Source organism: Microcebus murinus, chromosome 11 (assembly GCF_040939455.1).
Source record: "Microcebus murinus isolate Inina chromosome 11, M.murinus_Inina_mat1.0, whole genome shotgun sequence".
Lineage (NCBI taxonomy): Eukaryota > Metazoa > Chordata > Mammalia > Primates > Cheirogaleidae > Microcebus > Microcebus murinus.
The window spans coordinates 56,803,037-56,828,261 of record NC_134114.1 but is presented as its reverse complement, the minus strand read 5'-3'; the positions used below and the strand labels follow the sequence as shown (position 1 = coordinate 56,828,261).

The 25,225-nt window shown below is 41.3% G+C and overlaps 1 protein-coding gene across 1 annotated transcript in view; it reads left to right on the top strand.

Moving 5' to 3' along the window:
* Positions 1 to 25,225, top strand: part of ARSB (arylsulfatase B) — a 168,760-nt gene that overhangs the window by 54,127 nt on the left and 89,408 nt on the right. Inside the window, exon 5 of the mRNA XM_076008139.1 lies at positions 20,973 to 21,216. Within this exon, the coding sequence (XP_075864254.1) occupies positions 20,973 to 21,216 (244 nt within the window). The remainder of the gene's footprint in view (positions 1 to 20,972; positions 21,217 to 25,225) is intronic.

Here is a 25,225-nt window from a genome sequence, read left to right as displayed (position 1 = left end):
TTCACCCTTAAGTAAGGGACAATTTTGACCTTCAGAAAGTAAACTATAGTGCCTTTATAATTTACTCCTTATAGAAGTTAAGATCCAGCCATTTTTTCTTTGTGTGACTTTTCTGAATTTTCTGCATTTGACTCTGTCCCCCATATATTGCCTGTTTTTCCAGTCTTACCATTCAACTTGACCAATGATGCAAAAGAACAATAACAAAAAGATACAGAGTAAAATTGGTTGATATTAATGCATTAGCCATTAAATCTCTCTCTGAAGAAGTGGTTCTCAAAGTATTGTCCTAGGAGTAGGAATCTCACTATTTCTTGGGAACTTGTTAGAAAGGCAAATTCTCAGACCCCTCCCTGGCCCAGAAACTCTGGAGGGGGGACCAGGCAATCTGCACTTTCACACACCCTCTAGGGGATTCTACATGCTGTTGTTTGGGAGCTGTTCTAGAGAGATTTTATATTTTCAGTTAGTGGGATTGTGTGTGTGTGTGTGTGCACGCGTGCTAAAAAATCTTGAAGTTTTCATTGCCTGGACTTACTTGGTCTGGAGATAGAAGGGATGTTACATTTCTAAAGGGGCTATTTCCCAAACCTTCCTATCTTTTTATCCTTTAGAAGTTTTCTTATTCTTTTCTGCTCTTAGATCTATTCATATGTCCGCATATTTGCACACCAAAATTTGGTCTTAAGTTCTATTATCATGGAAACTTCGAGATAATTGATGCTATTTCAGTGATCTATTGTGACACATGATGTCATGTGACATCATGTGTCACAATAGATGCAGCAGTGACTAATGAAACATTTAATTTCTACTTATTTATTTATGGTTTATGGGAACCTTAAGGTGGCATTCTTTTTGCTTTAGAACCTAGACACAGGTGACTTTTTAAAGTGATTTTCAAACAAATGGAATTGTTTTATAATGGACCCAAAGCTTGCTCTTGTCAGAGGGAAATGTTTACTAAGTCGAGCAGTCACTCGGAGGGGTGTGAGCATTAGCTAATGTCATAAATTAAATGATGAAGAAGAGGATAAGGGCATCTGGGCCCAGGAGAGGAAACTTTAACCCAGAAACCTTTTGCAGCAGCAGGAATAGACTGAGAGTCCAAGTCTCCATGCTTCCAGTTCAGTATTCCTTGCATGCAATGTCACTGCCTTTAGAGACTATGCAGTTTACCTAATTGGCTGGGTCTTTGTCAAGAGCTCAATCCAAGTGGGTTTTTTTCTTTTTTTCTTTTGGTTTAATATATAAAGCATCTGCAAGTTCTTTCAAGGCAGCACATAGCTTGATTTAACTCCCTCAAGCCCTCTCACCTCTGTCAAGTTGCACCAGGAAATTCAAGGTCTAGCCGGAGGCCCCCAAAAGAGTTAAAAACCCAAACAGCCTACAGAGTAGAAGAAATTGATGTCAAAAACAGATGTTCCTCTGTGGGCCTCGCTGGATTCATAAGTCAGGGTAAAGCCAGCGTATATGCATGCATGTAAAAAAAAAAAAAATCTTGGCCAGTATTGTAGAGAAATGAAGTGTTGTCTCATCTGCAATTCCTCTTCAGCCCTCGCTGAAGGACTTAGTTGGGAGCACTGGCTCCCCAGAGACTGGTGGCTCTGACACTCGGGCCATTAACTGAGAACACCCTCTAATCCCTCCTTTTCATTGTTGGTGTTCGGTGCTGCCCGTGCAGAGCCCGCTGCGTTTGCGTTGGCTGCGGGGATTGTTATTGGAGTGGCCGACAGCTGTCTGCCAGGCGGCTGCATCGGCCTTCCTGTGCTCTCCCTCCGCTGCCGCTCCCCTTCACAGCGCTATTGTTCCTGTGGAGCCTTTTTCTCCAAATCTTTCCCAGCTGTATCCTGATATGGTAAACCACTTAAATTAGCTCCAGATTGTTCTGTTTATTTTGTGTTAGATAAGCGACAAAATACAGTCTCAGCAGCAGGCCAAGAGTGGGGAGCAACGTGGAAGTGGGAGGAGGGGGATGGGAGGACACAAGGTCTTTCACAACAGGAGGCCGGGCTCCCAGACACCACCGTGAACAGGGTACAAACGTGTGATGCAGTCACCGGTCCCGCCATTTATACGTGGCTCCTCCGATGGGCTGGAGCTGAGCCCACCGCATTCCAGAAAAGAGAATCAAGACCCCAGCATCAGGCCACACTAGAAGGAAGCGGAATGTCTGTTACTGGGAATAGAGACAGCATCTCTGTGAGGCTGGTTGCTGTGCCCGGCTGTCCAGGTACCAGGCTTGATGCCCTGACTCGCACAGGAATACACCCCACTTTTTAAGTACCCTTGTCTATTGCAAGGCATGGTAACTGGTGGGCTCAAAAACGGGCCCAAGTTTGCCAGTCTCCCTCCATGCTTTCTCCTCTGCTGTAATTTAAAGCTAGAAGTCCAAAGGCCTTAAGTCACCAGCATGGGTATTTTCCACACAGCTGCAAGTGGAACTGCACAATGGCCCGGCCCCCGTCTGCTCACGCTCTCGCCATCTGTGCCGCCCTGCGACTGCGGCGGCCTCCCATGCTCGCGGTTGTCTTCTTCTTCTTCTTCTTTTTTTATTTTTTGCTAACCACTACACAAATGAGGATTGTGGTTGTCTTCTAACAGGGGCTCTTCATGCAAAGCCTTTCTGAATACTCAACAACAAAAAAATACTTTCAAACATAATGAATGCTGTCCTAGAATGAAGACACTGCCTTTGTGATTTTTAGGAATTCACCCAAATCAAATATGAAAAATAAACTTCCGAATGCTTTAACTCGGCTTAAAGCACACAAGCGATGCCAGCAGCCGGCTGAGTTACGACAGTCACGGAGAGTTTTGTCTGTGGTAATTCAAGATTCCCCGGGAAAGAGCTCACGACTCGCTGGGCGTGGCGGGGCCTCCAGTCCTCACTCTGAACCGAAGTGCTGGAAGCCCTTCCCGCCACGCGGAGGGGAATGCCATCTGGAGTAACAAAATGCCCCTAGAAACCGCCTCTCACTTTCCTTTTGGGAAAATAAACTCACTGTGTAATAAAAGGGCACCAAACCAACTTTGGAATAATAATTCTAAATTAATTCCCCACCACCTCCCCTTGCCCTCTGGTGGAATGCGCCTTGTCTTCTCCACCAAGGTCTAGTGGACTGGCCTCCGTGTCACCTTCCAATCCCCTGGTTTTCGTCTCTCCCCGGTTTATCTGTGTCTTCTTTCGCCCTTAGTTGTGCACAGTCTTGTATTTTTCACACGGGCTAGGCTTCCTTATAGATGTGTCCTTCAACAGCAGGGACCACGTGTTGGACTCTGTTGTCTTTCCCAGCAGGACCAACAACCGTAGTGGGTCCCCAAGCCAGGGCTTAATTCAGGTGTTTCCAATAATTGATTCCTTTTTATTCTTACCTGACATGAGGCATCATTCATTATGCCCCCATATGAATTCAGACAAAGGTTAAAAAATAAAAACCAAGACAGACATCACAAGTCCCCATGGTCCCTTCTCGTTAAAATCACCAGCATAAACTCCCTGTGCCGGCCGGGATGGAGTGGATCAGTGAACGCCTGCCTTTCTCACTGATGACAGCTAAAAACTCTGAATAATACGGAAGGCAACTACGGGAGGCTTCTTAAAAGTAAACAATAGCGGGTAAATGGCAAGTGGGGAATGAAGTCACAGCTGTATTAGTCCCTTGTAAAAGGGGTGAATTTTAGGGTTTGTTTTTTTCCTGGCTCTGACCCAAGGGCAGATGGAATTACAGGACTACGCAGCAAGCATTGGCAGCAGAATCTCCAGGAGAAACTCCCTGTTTCTAACCGGAGGTCTAGGGAAAGCGTCCATTGCTGGAGAAAACAGGGGATTCCCATTCTATTTTTTTTTTTTCTCCTTTCTTTCTTGACCCTGCCCCAAGGTAAGCCCCAGCTGAGGATCTGCCTTGCTGTTGCCATGGGGTCTGGGCACCTAAAGCCCTAGGAGAAGACCCACATTTCTGACTAGAGTGTGGGAGAATGCCCATTATTTTCTCTCTCTCTTTTCTCTTGCTGCCTTGCTCCCGGTTATGCAGAAGTGCAAGACAAAATGGGAGACTAAAAGCTGAGAGAAACCTGTCTTTACGACCATAGACACCACACAAAGGGGGCCCTGGGAGCAGGAGAGTGCAGGGAATATACAGAGAGGAGAGAACTAGAGAAGAAGGTCCCCTGATTCTGTGTACGAGCTAAGTCCCAGGCTCACCCCTCCAGCTGCGCATATGCCACACAGACTCAAGGGGACAAAGCAGAAGCTTTGAGAACTCAACTGCCATGTAAACCACTGCCCAAGTCCCAGACTAACCCCTGAGGGGAGCATGTACTGGGCAAACCCAGACCTCATAGCAAAGGCTTTAAAAACTAAATTGACATTAGAACCATTCTTCACAGAAGGTGAGACAAAAACTTGGGGTCTGAATCTAACCGGGTTGATTGTCTGCACAAACAAACATCAGCATCCTTGATAGGATTTTAATAAGATTATTCTCTCAGAACATAATATTCAAAATGTCCAGGATACATGGCCAGGTGTGGTGGTTCACACCTGTAATCCTAGCACTTTGGGAGGCTGAGGTGGGAGGATCACTTGAGGCCAGGAGTTTGAGACCAGCAACTAGGCAACATAATGAGACCCCATCTCTACAAAAAATACAAAAACAAGCCCCGTGTTGTGGCACATGCTTGTAGTCCGAGCTACTCAAGAGTCTGAGGCAGAAGGAACGCTTGAGCCCAGGAGTTGGAGGTTGCTGTGAGCTATGATGATCCTACTGCACTCTAGCCTGGGCAGCAGAGTAAGACCCTGTCTCAAAAACAACAACAACAACAACAACAACAAAAAACCCAAAATGTTCAGAATACAATCCAAAATTACTAATCATGAAAAAAAAAAAAAAACAACGGGAAAATGTGAGCAGTACTCAAGGGAAAAGACAAAATATATGGCCAGCTTTGAGATGACCCAAATATTGTAGTTGCCAAACAAAAACTTTAATGCAGCCATTATAACCATTCTTCATGAGATAAAGTTGAACACTCTTGAAATTAATGGAAAAATAGAAGTTAGCAGAGAAATAAAAACTAAAACTAAACAAATGAACAAACAAAAAATGAAAATTGTAAAACTGAAAAATACATTATCTGAAATTTAAAATTCACTCTGGGCTGTGGGAGTGTGAGGGGAAACTTCCCCTTAGCTCCAAAGGTTCAAAGGTTCACTGAACGATCAACTCACAATAAGGCAGATTAATAAGAAAAAGGTTTATTCACCCAGCCCATGGAGAAAATCACAGAGTATTTACCCAGTATCCCAATGGGGTCCAGAAATTTATATACCCTCGGTTTAGTGTGCAGATGAGGAATGTGGGTAATTCTGTTTAGGGGCCATAAATGGTTACTAGGGAGGATGAATAGATACTTGGGAGAATGAACGGATTGTGGAGGGAGGGAAACAGATTGACTTGTAAATGATTTTCTTTGGAAATTAAATTAACATGAGAGACAGGTATTATATTTAAAATGGTTTTGGACCAGGTCTGGTTGCATTCTTGATCTTCTTTCCCATAATATATTGAGATAACAGGGAGGGGAGAATGAAAGACAATTGTTCCTTTTGATTGGTCTGTTGATCTCTAAGGGCCTTTAATTCAAAACTGTTTAATACCAAGGAGTCATATGTTGGGGTGAAATTCCCTGAGCTCCTTCAAATGCATTATGCCAAGTGAAATAAGCCAAACTAAAAAGGTTACACACTGCACAATTTTACTTTTTTTTGACATTCTGGAAAAAGCAAAACTTGAAAAGATGGAGAAAACATCAGTGGTTACCTGAGATTAAGGCTGGGTGTACTGTTTGGCTGCAAAGGTAGCACGAGGGCCTTCTCCTGGGGTGATGGAATGTTCTGTGTCTTGATTGTGATGGTAGTTATATGATTCTATCTGTCAAATGCATAGTGATATATGCCCTAAAACAAGTGAAATTTGTTGTATATAAATTTACAAAAAAGAAATCACCGGCACACCATTTCATATCTGATGGGGTTAACATATCTTCATGACTGCATGAAGAATGAAAAGATTCATGTAATGTCTTATCTATTTTGAAGTCATTTCTCACTTGATTCCATATTTAAACTGTTAGGAAGCCAAAAATGGAATCAACAATGATGCAGTCTCTGAGTACATACAAAAATCTTTCCAAAAAAGAATTTTGTGTTCCATGTGCCAGGCAGATGTTTTGTAGGGTCAGCTCACTACAAAAAAGTCCCTGATGAAAAATAGAGGTATAAAAGTTGGAGTCTGTCTGTAAGAGAAAGAGAGACACGTTGACTCCAGAAAAGATCTGCTGTGTTTTAAAAGAGGCCAAGTCAACATGATAGAGTGGTGAAAACCAGGACAAAGAATCTGAGGTGGCCTGGAAGCGCTGAGTTTTGATAATTGGGGTGGTATCTAGTTTGCACTATCTGGAGGAATCACATCTGTTGTACTGAGATATATCCTGGCCGATGTTCTGAAATATGCAGGGAGTGGGCAGGCTTGGATTGTTTCCACCGAGCAGAGTGTATACATTCTTGTGACAGCAGGAAGGGTTTTCCTCAATGTAGGATTTCTTCTTTAACTCACCTCTCATGCAAAAGGCAAAACCTGCAGGGTGAGTGCTTCATTGCAGTGAGATCCCAGCAGCTGACCAGAGCTGCAGTTTTCCCAGTGCTTATTCTCTCTTTGAAGTTATCTCATCACTCTGCTTCCTCTTACACCATCACGGGCCTTATCAATTTTTATATACAAATGTGTAAAGAAAACCTGTTGGTTTTAAGAAACCTTTGACCTACCCCAAGTTACAAAGATAATACTCTTATGTTTTTCTACAAAAGTTTTATGGTTTCAGCTTTTACATTTAGGTCTTTGATCCATCTTTCTTAATCGCCCCCCTCGTACAATGCTGTTTTATTGAGATATAATTCACATACCATAAAATTCACCCTTTAAAAACATACTGTTCACTGGCATTTAGTATATTCATAAAGTTGTGCAATTATCACTATTATTGTCTAATTCCAGAACATTTGTATCACCCCCAAAAGAAATTCTATACCTATTAGCAGTTGGTCCCAATTTCCTCCCTTCCCAGCCCCTGGCAACCACTAATCTACTTTCTATACAGATTTTACTACTCTGGACATTTTGTATAAACAGAATCATCAACTATATGGCCTCTAGTGTATGGCTCCTTTCACTTGGCACATTTTCAATGTTCATCCATTTGGTAGCATAAATCAGAACTTTATTCCCTTTTTGCTGATGAATAATATTCCTTATATTGCTGTACATGGCTGAAAATATACTGTATTTTCTTTATCCATTCATTAATTAATGGAAATTTGTGTTGTTTCCATTTTGGGGGAACCCTTGGAAATAATGCTGCTATGAATATTCATGTATAAATTTTTGTGTGGACATATATATTTTCATTTCTCCTGGGTATATACCAGGAGTAGAATTTCTGGATTATAGGGGAACTCTATGTTTAACTTTCTGAGGTACTGCCATCCTATTTATGTGGTTTGAACGTGTCTCCCAAAAATTCATGTATTGAAAATTTAACTCCTCTGTCCTCATGAATGGATTAATGAATTGATGAAGGCTGTGCCCTCATGAATGGATTAATATTGCTGTGGCAGGAATGGGGTCATTATCTCAAGAGTGGCTTTGTTATAGGGGCAAGCTCTCTGTGACTCTCCTGCTCTTGCTCTCTTGCCACGTGATACCACCCAACATGGTATGACTCTGCAAGAAGGCCCTCAACAGATTCCAGCACTATGCTCTTGGACTTCCCAGCCTCCAGAACCATAAGCTAAATGAATTTGTTTCTTTATAAATTAACTAGTCTGGTTTTCTGTTACAGCAACAGAAATGAACTAAGACACTGTTTTTCAAAGCAGTTTCACCATATTACATTCCCACCAGCAATGTATGAGGGTTCCAGTTTCCCCACATCCTTGCTGCTACTTGTCATTGTCCATCTTTTTTATTATAGTCACTCAGTGGGTATGAAGTGATATCTCCTTGTAGTTTTCGTTTGTACTTCCCTGATCACTGATGTTGAGTATAGTTTTATTTGCCTATTGGTTATTTGTGTATCTTCTTTGGAGAAATGTCTATTTAAATCTTTTGCCCATATTTTAATTGAATCCTTTGTCTTTTTATTATTGAGTTGTAATATGACCTATCTTTAATTAATTTTTATGTGTGCTATGAAGTAGGGGTTGGTCAAGATTGTTTTTATGGTTTTGGTTTTAACATATAGGTATCCAGTTACTCTAGCATCATTTGTTGCAAAAACGATATCCCCCTTTGGTTTGTTTGGTACCTTTGTTAAAAATGAAATGACCATTTAAATGTGGTTATTTTACTGGGTACTCTATTCTAGTACCATGATGTCTTGATTACTATAGTTTTATAGTAATTCTTGAAATTGGGTAGTATAATTCTTCCAACTTTGTTCTTCTATTTGAAAATTGATTGTAATCCTGGGATAAACCTTAATCATCATGATTGAGGTAGGTAGAGAAACCCCCCCCCCCAATCTCCAAATGATGTGCACACCCCAGAGCCTAGAATCTGTGAATATGTTATGTTACATGGCAAAGGAGAAGTAAGGTCGCAGACCAAATTAAGATTTCCAATAAACTGACTCTAAGATGAGGGGGTTATCCTGGATTATCTGGTTGAGCCAATATAATCACAAGCACTTTAAAAGAAGAAGAGGGATGAAAAGAGGAGGCCAGAGTAAAGTGATATGAGAAGAATTCAACTAGCTTTGCTGGGGCTTTGAAGATGGAGGAATAGGGCCATGAACCAAGGAATGGAAACAGCCCCTAGAAGCTAGAAAGGCAAGGAAATGGATTCTCCCTAGAGCTTCCACAAGGGAACGCAACCCTCCTGACACTCTGATTTTGGCCCTTGCATCGGATTTCTAACCTGTAGAGCTGCATGATAATAAGTTTGAATTGTTTAAGCTGCTAAGTGTGTAGTAATAGAAAATTAGAACAACAGAAACTAATACAATGATGTATTATCCTTTTTATATACAGCTGGATTTGATTTGCTAAAATTTTGTTAAGGATTTTTACACCTAGCTTCATTGCAGTTTTCTTTTTTTGCAATGTCTTTGTTAGGTTTTGGTATCAGACTAATGCTGGCCTCATAGAATAAGTTGGAATATATAGGCTTCCCTTTTACTTTCTGGAAGAATTGGTTTAGGACTAATATTATTTCTTTCTTAAATGTTTGGTAAAATTTACCAGTGAAACCATGTGGGTCTGGAGTTTTCTTTGTGGGAAGGTTTTTAAGTATTAATTTCACTTTCTTTAATGGATATAGGGTTATTTAGGTTATTTGTTTCTTCCTGAGTGAACTTTAGATTCATCATTTTTGAAAACTTAGTTGCTGGAAAAAATGTTTAAAATTTGTTTAATTTCCTTTTTAAAGATAGAAGCTTTCTTTCAGTGCATTTTTTGAATATTTATAGTACAATTTAATGTAATATATTTTAGATCTGAAAAATGATTATTATGAAATTGCATATATTACAAAAATACAAATATTTATTGGGAATAAGACATACCAAGTCTCTGAGTCCTTGTTCACCAGGAGATCTGATTATGATTTGGCTTCTCATGCATTTATGCCACTCACATGGGCCATGAACTTGCCAGTCGCTGTGGTAGATAAATTTACTTTGTATGTCAATTAATTGGCCACCTGATCATATATGTATCATTTATAATAGTTCTTCTGAGAGGTGGAGCCTCATCCCATATGCTGATAAAAGTATTTATAAGCTTACAGAGCTTTAGGCCAGATCCCAAACTGTTAAGTTCACCACAAGGTGTTAAAGTACTAGCCTATGCAAACCTCTTGAAAAAGAGGTCCTACCTGTGCCTGGCCATGTGTCCCAATCTTGCCATTATGTTGGGCAGTGGTTCTTACTGGAAGCATTTTAGAAATTCAGTTGAATACTACTGGCACTCAGTGAGTAGGGATGCAATGCCCCTAATGATCCTATGCAGTGAGGAATTGTCCCAAGTCATATACACCTGCACACATCCTGCTCGTTAGTCATGCAGTTTGAAAACCTATTTATAATTTTCTGAGTCTAGAACCTAAGTCTGTTTTTCATATAAACACAAAGTAATTTTTGTATGATTTTTAATACACACTTAGTATTCTAATTTTCCTTCTAGCATTCATTCCCTGTTGCCTTTTGCTTTTCTTCTAGCATAAAATGAATGGCCTTAAGTCCAAATTTATTCATCTATAAGTACATACAATCATCTAACCACTTTGCTATGTCTTTTAGGATTGAACCTGTACATTTTCATGTGAAAGACATGTTTTATTATAAATTGCTTTTTTATCTTCTGTGCTACATGGAGAGTTATTTTTAAAATTAGATGTATTATTTATGAATTCCATTTCAGGATAGTAAAAGGAGCATGACAAAATATTTGTTATGAAAAGCAGGTATTAGTTTGAAAGGCTTGAGAACCATGTTATAGAAGCAAGCTTTCTTCTGATTTTCATACTTTTTCTAGCATTATAGTTGCAATTATATGAAAAGGTAAAGCCTGTGAATGAGTCCATAGGTGGGTCACGTATTACAACATCAAAATTAACAAAATAATAAAAAAGGATTCAACTTCTATTTCGCCTGCAAAATATCTTAACACAACTATTATATCCCTGAAATACAGCCATAATGCTCACACATATGCATAGTGACTACAGATTTCAGTGCACAGACTTAGATATGCAAGACGTATGACTTGCTTCTTTTATCTCCTTGTCACTGAACTCAGTACTGCTGGGGCCCCTATTCTGCTGAAGAAAAGCAGCGTTCGGTCAATTCAGATCATCTTGGCTAATTCATGATCTCTTTGTCTCATCCTGGCTCCTCTCCAGGGAGCCCACACACTGGAGCAGAGGGAATGTGTGGTCCACAGTCGTCATCCCTACACAAGCCTCTGCAGAAACATTCCTGTTCCTGGCTGGCCTTTTGGTATTATCCATCTGGATCGCATTGTAGCCTCCTTGTCTGCAGAGACTCTTTGGACCATCTCTGTGCCACATTTGTGCTCTTCTCAGCGGCAAATCAAAAACATCCAGCTGGGCGCGGTGGCTCACGCCTGTAATCCTAGCACTCTGGGAGGCCGAGGCGGGTGGATCGCTCAAGGCTAGGAGTTCGAAACCAGCCTGAGCAAGAGTGAGACCCCGTCTCTACTAAAAATAGAAAGATATTAATTGGCCAACTAAAAATATATGGAAAAAATTATCCAGGCATGGTGGCGCATGCCTGCAGCCCCAGCTACCTGGGAGGCTGAGGCAGGAGGATTGCTTGAGCCCAGGAGTTTGAGGTTGCTGTGATCTACCCTGACACCACGGCACTCTAGCCTGGGCAACAGAATGAGACTCTGTCTCTAAAAAAACAAAAAGCATTCATCAGTGGAGCTGCAGCCTCTTCTATACTATGGCATGAGAGGCATCTGAGCCTGCCTCCCGTCACTGGTACAACCGTTGTCACCTGCTGCTGCTACATCAGCCTGGGTGCAGGGAAATGCAGGGAGCCTCGCTGTCTCCTCCTCTGGCCCCACCCAGGCTCCTCCTGGGAGATGAGGCAGAGTTCTTTCCACGGTTGGAGCTCTACGTCCATCCTTCCTCCTATGCTGGCATGTGGTCCTCGGGGCAGGGTCCAGGGTGTCTTCCTGGGGTCACAGCCATGTCCTCTTGCTTTGCTTCTAGTCTTCTCTCTTCCCCTAACTGCCTCTTGGTATTAGCTCATCCATCTGGTGACTGTCCCATTCCCAGAGCCCAACCACTGATCGCCCTGCCTACTTCCTGGGTGGGAGGAAGGTCACAGGGTTATGGGAATTACTAGGAATGAAAAAAGCAGTTATTATTTGGAAACATTACTCCAGTAGAGATGTAAGGTGTGCAAGGCATCCTGTTTGGCCTGTAATCATTTTCTATCTTTTCCATCTGTGCACCTAACTTTATTCCAGCATAGTGAAAGTTTTTATGTACTTATAGTTGTGACCTCTGCTAGGTGACAGGTGAAGACGATCACCTTACATTGATGTCGACAGAATCAGTGATAGGGATATGGAATAGAAACCTTTTAATTAGGTCTAAACCATCCTTAACTATACCATGAGCCTCTTATTATTTTAATAACGTACAGTCATCATTTTAATTTTTTATGGAGTTATGCTTTATAACAGTGGTATATTTCATATATATCGGTATGGATCATTTAATGCTGGAAAAACAGGTAAATACGTTTTACTTTGTGGTTTACTTTTTTTTTTTTTTTTTTTTGAGACAGAGTCTCACTTTGTTGCCCAGGCTAGAGTGAGTGCCGTGGCGTCAGCCTAGCTCACAGCAACCTCAAACTCCTGGCTCAAGCAATCCTCCTGCCTCAGCCTCCCAAGTAGCTGGGACTACAGGCATTCGCCACCATGCCCGGCTAAATTTTTGTATATATTAGTTGGCCAATTAATTTCTTTCTATTTATAGTAGAGACGGGGTCTCGCTGTTGCTCAGGCTGGTTTCGAACTCCTGACCTCGAGCAATCCGCCCGCCTCGGCCTCCCAGAGAGCTAGGATTACAGGCGTGAGCCACCGCGCCCGGCCTGTGGTTTACTTTTAAAATTCATGTTTTTCTTTTTCATCTCTCCTTCTGCGAGACCATCTCCAGCAGTATGCACCTTCTTAACTTGCAGGTTCTAGCCCGCTATGCAATTAGGGAGGCAGACACCACACATATTCCTAGAACTGCATCGGAGACTGAATAGGCCCTGCGCTAGTCGCTGACTGCATGGACTTGGTATTGCCTGTTGCGGTTACTCAGGGGCATTTGTTTTGATTTGTTTGAGTTTGGTCTTGTTTTCTATCCTAGTACATGGCTGTTCATGGCCCTTAGTCTCTTGCGGAAATGCCTCCTGTTCTCCACTTGTCTCTTGCTGGGCACAGAGACCCAGGCTGCTTCTCCTCCAGTGGCTTCACTGCAGTGGCTGTCTTCACCTGCTTGGGTTATCCAGTGTCACCTGGATTTTGCCCTCACTCCCACTGTGCACAGCCTGGCCAGGGGACACACTGCTGCCCAGGGGTCAGGGCACTCACAGGGTTTATTTCACTTTGGCCTTGGAGCAAGTGTCATCTGTAGATCTGAAGGGAATCCTATCCTTATATCTTTATTAAATATGCATTTGGTATTATAAATACTTTTAATAAACTGCTTCATATTTAGGTGTATTGAATTATGTTTGTTTCTGCTGTTAAATGTTTCACTCTTCTGTTGTTCTTCAGAGAAGACTGTGCTGGTCAATGTTCTTGTGACTTTTGTTTGCCTCTCCTGGCATTGAATACCTAAACACCAGTGAAATCCCTTAGCATTTGGCAAAACTTTAGAGAACTCTGGGGAGACAAAATTGCCTGCCCGCTCGGTTTGTTTTATTGGTTTTTCTGAGTAACCCTAAAAGCATATCCTACTACTTATGAAGCAGAGATTCATTAAAATGTTTCTGCTTCAAGGATAAAAATTCAGAACATTTAACTTATATTACATGTTTGGAAACATAAAGACAAATTACAGTAAGTGATATGTGCCCAAATAGAATATGCCAGCTTCCTCTGGTTTAACACTCTATGGAAAACCATTGACCTCAGTTTTCATCTCACCATGTAAGTTGTTAGTACACCTGTTATTTTGAAACCACAATTCTACTTTTTCCTGTCTGTGGATGGTGTTTTCACTTTTCTCCCGCTGTCCTTGAACTCGTAATACTCTCAGGCAGTTCTGTGGTACTTTTCTCATCTATTACTTCTTGCTTTGGCCTTCCTGAAGGATAAACTACTGTCTAGTAAAAGCATCATCTGGCCACCTTAAATGAGTTTTAGGTCTGGAAGCGGGGGGCTTCAGTATTTCAGTAAATTATAATAGTCCCTCAGGGTACCAAAAAAAATTGAGTTAGCCCTGAAACTCATTAGTTAAAAATACCAAGCATTTTTTCAAGATTAAACTGTAGGAACTACAAGCAGGGTTTTAGTTGTAAAAAAAAAAAAAAAAAATGAGTAGAACAAACATTTGGTACTAAATACACCCAAAATTTGCTTAATACACCAACTCTGGGTCTGCTGTGCTGTTTGTTATGGGATCCAGAAGGGGGAGGTTAAAGCTAGCATTACCCATGCCTCCCAAGCGAAAGTGACTCATGACATTTTATACTTACCTTACAACTTTCATCTAAGGATCTCCAAGATCTACGACTACTTTAAATGACAGGAAAAAAGTTCGGTTGTTTATGTAATAAATCAGGACACTGTTTTCCAGTTCCCAGCTCCAGTTTAACTTGTAGAGAACAAATGTTTTCAATCTTTCAACATACTCTGGAGTCTTTTCATCCTTAATAAATTTTAAAGGAGAGATAAAATCCCATCGGTATCTCATCATTATAAGCAATGACATTAGCCCCATTAAAGTAAGAAAATCTTTTACTACAACCCTTTATAAACTTTTTCTTTTCTTTTCTTTTTTTTTTTTTTTTTTGAGACAGAGTCTCGCTCTGTTGCCTGGGCTAGAGTGCTGTGGCGTCAGCCTAGCTCACAGCAACCTCAAACTCCTGGGCTCAAGCAATCCTTCTGCCTCAGCCTCCCGAGTAGCTGGGACTACAGGCATGCGCCACCATGCCCAGCTAATTTTTCTATATATTTTAAGTTGTCTAGCTAATTTCTTTCTATTTTTTTTTTTTTTTTTTCACAGAAGCCCAAGTAGTTCTATCTTTCTATTTTTTGAGTAGAGATGGGATCTCGCTCTTGCTCAGGCTGGTCTTGAACTCCTGACCTCAGACGATACACCCACCTCAGCATCCCAGAGTCACGCCCAGCCAACATTTTCTTTTTAATCCCTATTCATTCCTGATTTTGCCCCATTCCTGCAACCATCTTCCTTTATCTTCGTGTCTTTTGGTGGCTGTGTGGGGTGTGGCTGCCAATTCCCCTCCACCAGAATCCTCCTCTTGCGAGCTCAGCAGAACCCTCCCCTTGCTGGTGCTCTTGGTCAAGATGTCAGGTCCGATTAGTGTCTCCCTGTGAGCTGGCGGCCAGAGCACTTATCTACCCTGAATGCTGCAAACCACTTTAAACCTTTACAGATACTCCAATGAACATGCAAACAAATACTGGGTTTCTGATGTTTAATCTGAATCCCAGGCTATCGTTATAGTGCCTCTTCCTTTGATAACTGATGTCCTTTATTTAAACTCACAGAAACAGAAAGAAGTTATCCTGGCTCTCCCCCAGTAATAACAACGCCCCTTACCATTCATTATGGTTTTATGGCTCTCAAGAAATTACCTGTAGAGTAGAGAATGCAACCTAGAAGGACTCCATGCTTAGAATGCTTTCTTCTAATGAAAGCATGCTGTTTTGGAGTGTGGCTGTCTTCTCTAAATCCAGTATATGTTTAGTGAATGTCCAGATTGGAGCCCATTGTGCGCTGCTTCTGGGCCCGGCCACTGTCACCCATCAAAATGGCTCATGTCTATTCAGCTCTGCTTCTACGCCAGGCACTGCATTAAGGTGGGCATTGCTGTGATCCTCACGTTTCAAAGGAGGAGGCTTAAGCTCAGAGATTGAATGCTTGCCCAAACTCACAGTGCTTAACTCCTTTCCCTGAATGTGTGTCAGGGAAATTAGAAATGTGGCAGGAGGGATGATTGAGAAAAATCATGAATGTCACAAAACCACTAGACACCTTTTTGTTTATATTAATATCCTTGGAGCTCAAGTGTTCCTTCAATTCTGGCAACAGAGTATACTTAAAGAGTATGGATAGTTAGGCTTCAGTCAAGAAGAAACCTTGACCCAGACACCCCACTCTCTTGTGTATAATTTTGTGAGGCCCCAGAGCCTCCTGTCCCTGCGCCTGGGCTCTCTGCTCTCTGGCTGTCGTGTGCTGGCTCTGTCCTGTCATTCTGGTTTCAGCTCCTCGGAGAGCCTGGAAAGCAATCGGGTCTTTAAACGTGGATGTGGCCTGATTAGTTTGGGCTTTACAAACGCCTCTGGTGGCAACTTGAAGCAGTGAATAAATTAGCGTTGGAGCCAAGGTGAGAGGAAGGCCTGACCCATAGCGGTGGGGCTGGAGAAGGGGGATAGATTGGAAAATCATTTTAAAGATAGGCTTGGCAGAGTTGCATGCACGTTCGGTCAGAAACGATTCGATGGAGAGCAAGAGGGAAAGAAGAGGGATTGAGAAGAATGTGAAGTTGTAATTTGAGTATCTGGGTAGTATTTTCTCCAAAATAGGAAAAGATTGAATTTACCTAATACTTGAATTTATGTAGTGTCTAAGTAGTCTTAGATGCCTACTAAGACATATATTAACTCTCTCATTTGTATTTTATTATAGTATTAATAATTAAAAAAAAAAAAGGAATCCAAAAGGATCAACCATCAACAAACAGGTACTTTTTGTGGGCCAAAGAGGCTTCTTCATTTTTGTAATTATGTTGCCTGCTCATTTTTCAGTCACTCTCATGGGGGACCCTGTTCAGAAAGTTGAGGCCCTGGAACCTTTCGTGCTTTTCCTTCTATGATGCCTGAGTCAGAGTGAGGAGGATGCCTGGGGTAAGGCCAGGCTGCAGGGGACAGAGATGGTTCAGGGCAGCCCTCCATGGCCAAGCCACAACATTAAGTTGTTTGGGGGAATAGTCCTAAAAATTAATGTTGTTGTCATGGTTTCATCTTAATTTTTATCAGCTGCATACAGATGAGCCTTCGTTGTCATATACTTAATGTTTTTGCTCAGATCTTTGGCTAACCAATGTTTTTCCGTGACTTTTTGACAGTTATTTTTGTTCAATGATGAATAATAAAGTGAGATTTACAGTCTGTATATGACAACATTTGTTTTATTTTGACATTTCTTTTCTAAGCAACAAAGGTTTTATAATTAGGTTTTCCCTCTGCCAGAACATTGCTGAAAAAATGTTTCAATAGCTTCCTTTCGTAACTAGAGTCATCTTATTTTGATTTGGGAGTTTTTTCATAAGTCAGTCAGGAAATGAAACAAAAATTTTTCTTGAAAATGAATTCTTAACAAGAAAGAAATTAAATTTTGCCGAAAAGAAAAGAGAGAAAATGAGGAGACACGTGTTTGAAATGCTGGTCGTTCCATAGTCTTTTTAAATTTGAACTTATCTCAGCCATTTTGTTGTTGTTCTTTGAGACAGAGTCTCGCTCTGTCGCCCAGGCTAGAATGCAGTGGCGTCAGCCTAGCTCACAGCAACCTCAAACTCCTGGACTAAAGTGATCCTCCTGCCCCAGCCTCCCAAGTAGCTGGGACTACAGATGTGTGCCACCATACCTGGCTAATTTTTATATTTTTAGTAGAGATGGGATCTCACTCTTGCTCAGGCTGGTCTGGAACTCCTGAGCTCAAGTGATCCTCCTGCCTCGGCCTCCCAGAATGCTAGGATTACAGGCGTGAGCCACCATGCCCGACCACTTATCTCAGCCTTAAGAGAGCAATGTAGGACACTCCCTTTCTACCTTGTTTCAAATGAGTTTATTTTATTCTTGCTGCTACTCTAATCAGTTTTATGTTGAACTCTTTGAAATACCTGGGAGACTGAGCTAGAACTGACAAACAGCACCCTGTTTCTCATGTGTTTAACCAAACGAAGGCCTAACTCGGTGGATTCTGCTCCTTTGCTGAGAAGTGGCAACCATCAGCCAGGTGCCCCCTGCAGAGGGACAAATACCGGTGGGGCTGAACTGCCCTTGTCCTGAGGCCACATCTGCGGTTGGCTCTGTGACAGTGGAATCCAGGGCAAGTTGCAGGTGTGACAGTTGACAGGGCTTTCTCTCTGGAGTGCTCTTGACAAAATGATTAAGGAAGCCACATTGGTAACTGTTGATAGAATTGCTGATCATTGCTAATGGCAAAAACATCACAGATAGCTAATTGCAGAAACAGTCACACTCATTGCATCAGCGTCCTGCCCTAATGATATGTGGAAACACTTTCCAGCTCCTACAGTAGCAATAGTGGCCAAATTCTCTTTTATAGTCCAGAGAATTTTCCTTTCTGAGTCATACCCTAAGGGCTGCTCCTAGGATCAGATTCCAGACGCAGCCACCCGTATCCCCATCATCTCCTCTCTTATTTCCACCACCATCTTTATCCAGTATTTTGTTATTGAGCACTCACAAATATGCGGAACTGCAGGACACCTCATAGAATATCTCAGAAAAGTGTATGTATTTAAAACAGAGACAACTGGCATCTTCTAAAGCACTGAGCCAGTGTACTTTATAGCAATTTAGACAACAGAGTAAAATAATAGTTCTGTCTCAGCCATTCTGGACATCACAGGTAGAGCATAAACACTTCCTTCCGTGTATTTTTGTAGCGTATGAACAACATCTTCTTTTAAGTTTCAATACATCGGTTGTGGGTGACTGATACTCTGGGGTATCAGGAGCGTGGAGGAATTTCTTCTGTCCAAAGATGGTTGCCCCTTGGTCTGCCCAGCTTGGATATGAAATGCAATGTGTGTTCCATAAACTGGCTTGAGTAAATAAATGTCTGGGCCTTGGGTTTTGTCCAGAAGAGACATGGTGAGGTTTGAGCAAAGGTTCTTGTAAGTCTGTGATGTCAAATGATGGATCTGTCACCCACCTGTGTGTTGAAGAATTGTTTCCTTCATCTAATCTAGCTGAAGATTGTCCTCCACTGTCCTTCGAGAAGCACAGAAAAGAACAAAGGACCTGGTGTGCCAAGGGCTCTATCAAAAGCCTCCTTGGCAGTAGAACCTTGAATTAGTTCCCCATCTGCAACAAAGGTTTCTCTGAAACGAATCACCATCACCTTGAAATAACTGTCCTTCTGCTGTCTCATAGGAAGAATGTATGCTTTGCTGAGGTTGACTGTGTTGGTGGCTTTCATGGGAAGTGAAGGTTTATGTGGCCTTCATGTGTGAGCTCACTTTTCTAGGGACAGCAGGAGCCTGGTGCTCTGGGGCAGAGGCCTGGGGGGGGGGGTGGGGTCACACAGACGGTGCTAGAATCCTAGTGTTGCTACGTATTAACTGTTTTGCCTTTTCTAACCTCATTGATTCTTAAGCAACAAAATGGTTACAATGCTAGACTATTTGGGTTGTTGTAAAATATTAAAAACAACAATTACTACCATTAATTGGGCACTTAGCTTGTGTCAGGAATCCTGCCAAGAAATTATCGTAAATGGTGTCATTTCATTCTCATCATAACACATGAAGTAGTGCTATGGTTTGAATGTGCTGTGTCCCCACCAAAACTCATTTTGGAGTCTCATTGCCAGTGTGGCATTCTAGGGAGGTGGGGCCTAGTGGGAGGTGTTTGGGTAGTACAGGCAGATCTCACGAGTAGGTTAATGCCATCTCATGGGACTGAGTTCTTGCTCTCGGATTAGCTCCCACAAGAGTGGGTTGTTATAAAGCAAGGTTCCTCCTCCTGTTTGGTCCCTGTTTTCATACACCCACTTCCTTATCCACTTCCCTGCCATTTTATAAAGCAGCCCGAAAGCCCTCACCAGAAGCCAAGCAGATGTGGTGCGTGCTTTTGGACTTACCAGTCACCAGAATGGTGAGCCAAATAAGCCTCTCTTCTTGATAAATTACCCAGCCTCAGGTATTCTGTTATAGCAACACAAAACAGACTAAGATAAATTATTTCCACATTAAAGATGAGGGAACTGAGGTCGCATGTTGCCCCTGGTCACAAAGTTAGTTAGTGTCTTGCCTCAGGTCTGTCTGACTCCAGATTCTGTGAGAGAGAATGTGAAATCAAAGTGGTACCTGGTGCTTAACAAATGTTTGTCCCATGTGCATCTGTGGCTTTGCCAGATCTTTGACTTCTGTAACAGATGTTTGTATGTAACGCTCTATACAGCACATCTGTCATACTGCCCTCACGTGGTTCGTTTGGATAATAGTGTTTTTAAATAAACATTAAATTAAAGTATAACATGCGCAAAGTAAGCGTTATTTAAAATGTGTCTCTAAAGTCACCTAAGTATATGGATATTTTTAGAGCTTGTCTGATTCTGTAACCTCAATATACAAGAAATATCACTTTTTGTTCTCTGCGGTCCAACTTAACACCTAATTCTGAGCCCTCTTCTGGCTGGTAAGGTACTTAACTTGAGTCAATCCAGTGGCTTCTACCCTGTCTTCTCCAGCGTCCACCATTCCCTCTGTTGTCTTGGAAGAGAAACCTTCTCTTCCCTGGCATTGCACACGATGAAGCTTTATCTCGCCATCCTGTCAAAAAGGGAAGAATTTTTCTCGCAATTATTTTTGCCACCCGGCTGCTCTGTTTATGAAGACGTTTATAAACCACTGGAGAAATCTTCAACTTTCACACTTAAGAAAGAGCTCAGCTCAGCTCACCATTTAAATGCTGGAACATTTTTCCAAGAGAAAAATGAAAAGGTTTGCTGTCCCCACTTACCAGGAGCTTAAAGTCACTAAGTGAAACTCTGAGTTTTCTTTTCATATACAGGGAAGGCCCCAGCCTCGATGGACTCATTCTCCTGTACTACTCAAAGTTGCACACACGCATCTGAGACTTAGTCCATTGCTGGCCACGGGGATCTCTCCAAAGTTCACACCATCAGGGGAACGCCTTGTTTTTCAGTGGCTCTACACGTGGAGGATTTAAACGTCCTGTATCAGACATGTGCCACCGTGGACCCGGGTTATGGTTGTGGGATGGGCAGCAGTGTCAGGTGGGGGTGGGGTAGTTAGCATGGAGAGGGAAGGAGTTTTCTTTCTTATTCCTTACGCACCATTCAGTAAAAACATACATAGAAGTCTCTGTTCTGAAATGTATTGAAGAGTTAGCACCATCCTCATGCCGAGCCCCACCTGTGTTTCAGATAACGGAGGGCAGACTTTGGCGGGGGGCAACAACTGGCCCCTCCGAGGAAGAAAGTGGAGCCTGTGGGAAGGCGGCGTCCGCGGGGTGGGCTTCGTGGCGAGCCCCCTGCTGAGACGGAAGGGCGTGAAGAACCGGGAGCTCATCCACATCTCCGACTGGCTGCCCACGCTCGTGAAGCTGGCCGGGGGGCACACCAACGGCACCAAACCCCTAGATGGCTTCGACGTGTGGGAAACCATCAGGTACCTGCACACCTTCCGCTCTCTCCTCCCCGGACAGACGCACCAAGAGCAGCTTGACCCTACTGGGTGGGAAGGATAGCTCTGTGTTAAAACGACAGTTCAGCTTACAAATATATATTTTTGGGGTTTTTTTTTTAAAGTGCCTTTAGAGATATCATAATTATATATCTGTTTTTTAATTTCTAAATTTGAGATTGTGGGTCTGTGTTTTACATGAAGAACAAGATGCCCCAGCCTCTCAGCTCTCTGGAAGGTCTTTACAGCTGAGAGGTTTTGTTTAGAAGTAGATGAGGGTGTCGTTAGCTTTCAGCAAGGGGTCAGGGAACCTGTCCTGTTGCCTGCTAGAAGAGTGGAAGACTAAGCAGGAGGGAAGAGCTGGAATAGGAGCCAGGCGTATGTTTAGTTCAATTCATTAATAAGTATCTTAGTTCAATTCATTAATAAGTATCTAATGAGCACCCACCATGTGCCAAGCCCTGTTCGAGGTGCTTAGAAATTAGGGATGAACAAGACAGGCAAGATTCTGGTTCTCAAGGAGCTTGTGTTCTAGAAGGGGGAGAAAGTATCATTCAAGTAAACACATATATAAGCAAGATGACTTCCAGTGGTGAGAGGAGCTATGAAGGCAATACAACAGTGTGTTGTGCTGGAGAGAGCTAGCAGATGTTAAGGAGATAACATCCAGGGAGCAGGACCCGGATTGAGCTTTGGAAATAGCAGTGGTTCTTTTCCAGTTTCGACTCCACAGTGCAGAGCGAAGCCCCAGGGAGGGGAGGCATGTGCCCTAGAGGGTGAGAGATGCTTCCTTGGAGTGCAGGCAGAAAACGTTGAATCTTGTATTTGAATTTAATTTTATCTCATCATTTTTAAAGTATATATTTTATAAGGTACAGAATGTATTAATATATTTTTATATATATCCTATTAGAGGTATTATTTTTACAGATGGAATGAAAATTGTCTAGTGCAATGGTTTTCATCCTTTGTTTGGTGTTACAGCTCTGTTTGGGGTGGTGGCAGCTAATTGGCTGGTCCCCTAGTTGCCAGGGGGAGAAGACCCTTTCATGCCCTCTCTTCCTCACACTCTGGGTGTCCTAGCTCAAGAACGGTAGTTTTCAGGTTTCTATTTGTAGGAAGTACACAATGAAGTATTTAGGAGTAAAGAGCCATGATGTATTTAACATATCAGGGATTCAGAAAAAAAAATTGTGTGTACAAATATGTACACGTGTGTATATAGAGAGAGAATTCAAATGGACTCCAGTATTAACAAATAAAAGATTATAGGTAAAGGGCATAGGTATTCTTTTACTATGTCTTATTTTTATAACATTTTATAAAGTTCAAATTATTTATAAATAAAAAGTTTTTTAAAATAGGAAGGTCTGGCATCACTGGGCCCACATTTCCACAAGGCCACCAACTGGCTCCATTGCGCCCAACTCCCAGCACAGGCCCACTTTGCTCATTCGTGCTACCTGCCGTGTCCCTGTAGGCGTTTCAGTTTATAGTCCACAGTGCACATAATCACAGTATTTATATGCCGTAATCTAGCCAATCCCAATTATTGGGCATGTAAGTTATTTCGTAGCTTTTTATATTATCAATTTTTCTGTAATTAATAATCTTCAACGTAAAAAAGTAGGGTTTGGCATACGATGATATTGTACAAAGTAAGTTTGACAGCTATTAAAGATTAAACCTTAAAGTTTAAAGTCCTCTGAGTTTAGGAGTGGATGGAGGAAGCACTCGGCCAGGCTGCTCAGCCTCTCACACCGTGGAGTCAGTGGGGTCCTCATGAGTTGCATGCGGAGGAGTGAGACTAGGAAAGGTACTCTTCTCTTACAAACCCAAGGGAAAATCTGATTCAGTTAGCTTTATAGTCTTCTTTAAATGATTCCTCAACACAAGGTTCTATGTTTTCCTTGGAGAATTCAGCAAATTGTAAAGATCACTTTTGAAACAGTAAAATTTAGAGCATTGGGTAGTCATTTCTTTACCTTTCCCAACTATTATCTTAGTTCTTCTTATAAATCATGTTATTTTCATATTATTTTAAAACCCTCACCAACCTCAAATTGTTTCCTCTTGTTTTTGCCTGTAAAGTTGATTTTTCAATTTGGAGTCAAGGATTAGTTTGTGATTAGCCATTTCCAGAACACTCAGTAGCATCCAAATCACAGCAAAGTTAATGCCACTGAACAGCTAAGTGGAGGTACAAGCAACACAACTTTGTTTCTCATCAATTATTTTGAAACTTTATACTCATTATTTGTTCATTCATATGAGATGAGTTTTTTCTTCTTTAAGATATTTCTGCTTCTATCCATGATCTAAACTTGATATGTTTAATTTAAATTTAATTTAATTTCCCCAAGTGTCAATAATATGTGCTCATTGTGGATAATTTACAAACTGCAGAAAATAAAATAAACACTCAAATTCTACTTGGAAAGAGCTACTGTAAAATTTTTTTTACTATATCTTTCTTTCCCATTCAACAGATCATTGGTTTGGGGGTTTTTTGTTTATTTTGTTTTGTTTTGTTTTAAGAGATAGGGTCTTGCTGTGTTGTCCAGGCTGGAGTGCACTGGTATGGTCATAGCTCACTACAGCTTTGAACTCCTAGGCTCAAGCAATCCTCCCATCTCAGCCTCCAAGTAGGTAGAACTACAGGCATGAGCCACCACATCCAGCTAATTTTTAAATATTTTTTATAGAGACAGGGTTTCACTATGTTGCCCAGGCTGGTCATGAACTCCTGACCTCAAGCAATCCTCCTGCCTCAGCCTCCCAAAGAGCTGGGATTACAGGCATGAGCCACTGTGTCCATGTCTGATCATTGGTTTTTGATGTCATCCAAGAAACTCATTGTAAACACTATTTCAGTGACTGTATATTCATTCATATGGGTGTACCTTGATATATTTAACCATTCTCTTAACTTTGATTTTTAAAAATTTTTTTAAACAATGACCCTGAAATGAACGAGTTATATAAAATCACTGTCTACATTTTGTATTTTTCCCCTTAGATATAAGTGATATGAAATTCAATTGTCAAGCTAAAGAAAGTGACCATTTTAAAAGTATTTGCTATATATTACACAATTGTTTTCCAAAAAGACTGTACCAATGTACTCTTATTCCACTGGTGGAAAGTGCTCATCTTCCTCATGGTTTTTCCTTAGATAGCTTTAAAAAAATCTTTGCTAATATTCTAGACAAAGTGGCTTTGTTTTTAATTTGATTTTTTTATTGTTAAAGAGATTAGTTTTAACTATTTATATTCCGTTTGTATTTTCTCTTTTGAAAATATTCACTTCATGTCTTTTTACATTAATTTACATTAATTACTTGTTTTCTTGCTGACTGGCTTCCTTTATGTCCAGTTTTTTGACTATTATATTTATTGCAAATATTTTTCCTATTTTAAATTTTGTTGATGTTTTTGACATGGATATCTTCCCCATGTGAACTGTGAATGTACAGAAAAAAATACCCAAACATATGCACAAAAATATAGATAGAATTTATTTTATGATATTATAAATTTATTAGACACATTCTTTTCTACATGATTACAAATAGAAAACCAATGAAAACCATTCTTAACAAACCTATGACTTTCTTGCTCATTTTAATGCAAAACTTAATGCCCACTGCATGATAAAAAGGAAATAAAACAAAAATTTCCAAGCAAAGCAAAACTTGAACTTCAATTCAGGTTATCACCAACTTTCAATGTAAAGCCTGTAAAGGTTTGACTTGAAGTAGGAGAAAGGTCTGAATGATTTTGATATGACAACATTTCTAGCATGCTTGACATCCAATGAGTTTTGATTTTTGTTTTGTGTTGTTTTAATGGCAAAAATGTTATAACCCCTGGCTCGTAAAAGCACACAGTAGCGAATGGAATCAAAGCTCTATAGCACCCTCTACCAAGTGAAGGTAGGCTTGAGTTGAGAAACAGTTGCATTCATTATGGGTAATTTCCTTTGCCCTCAATA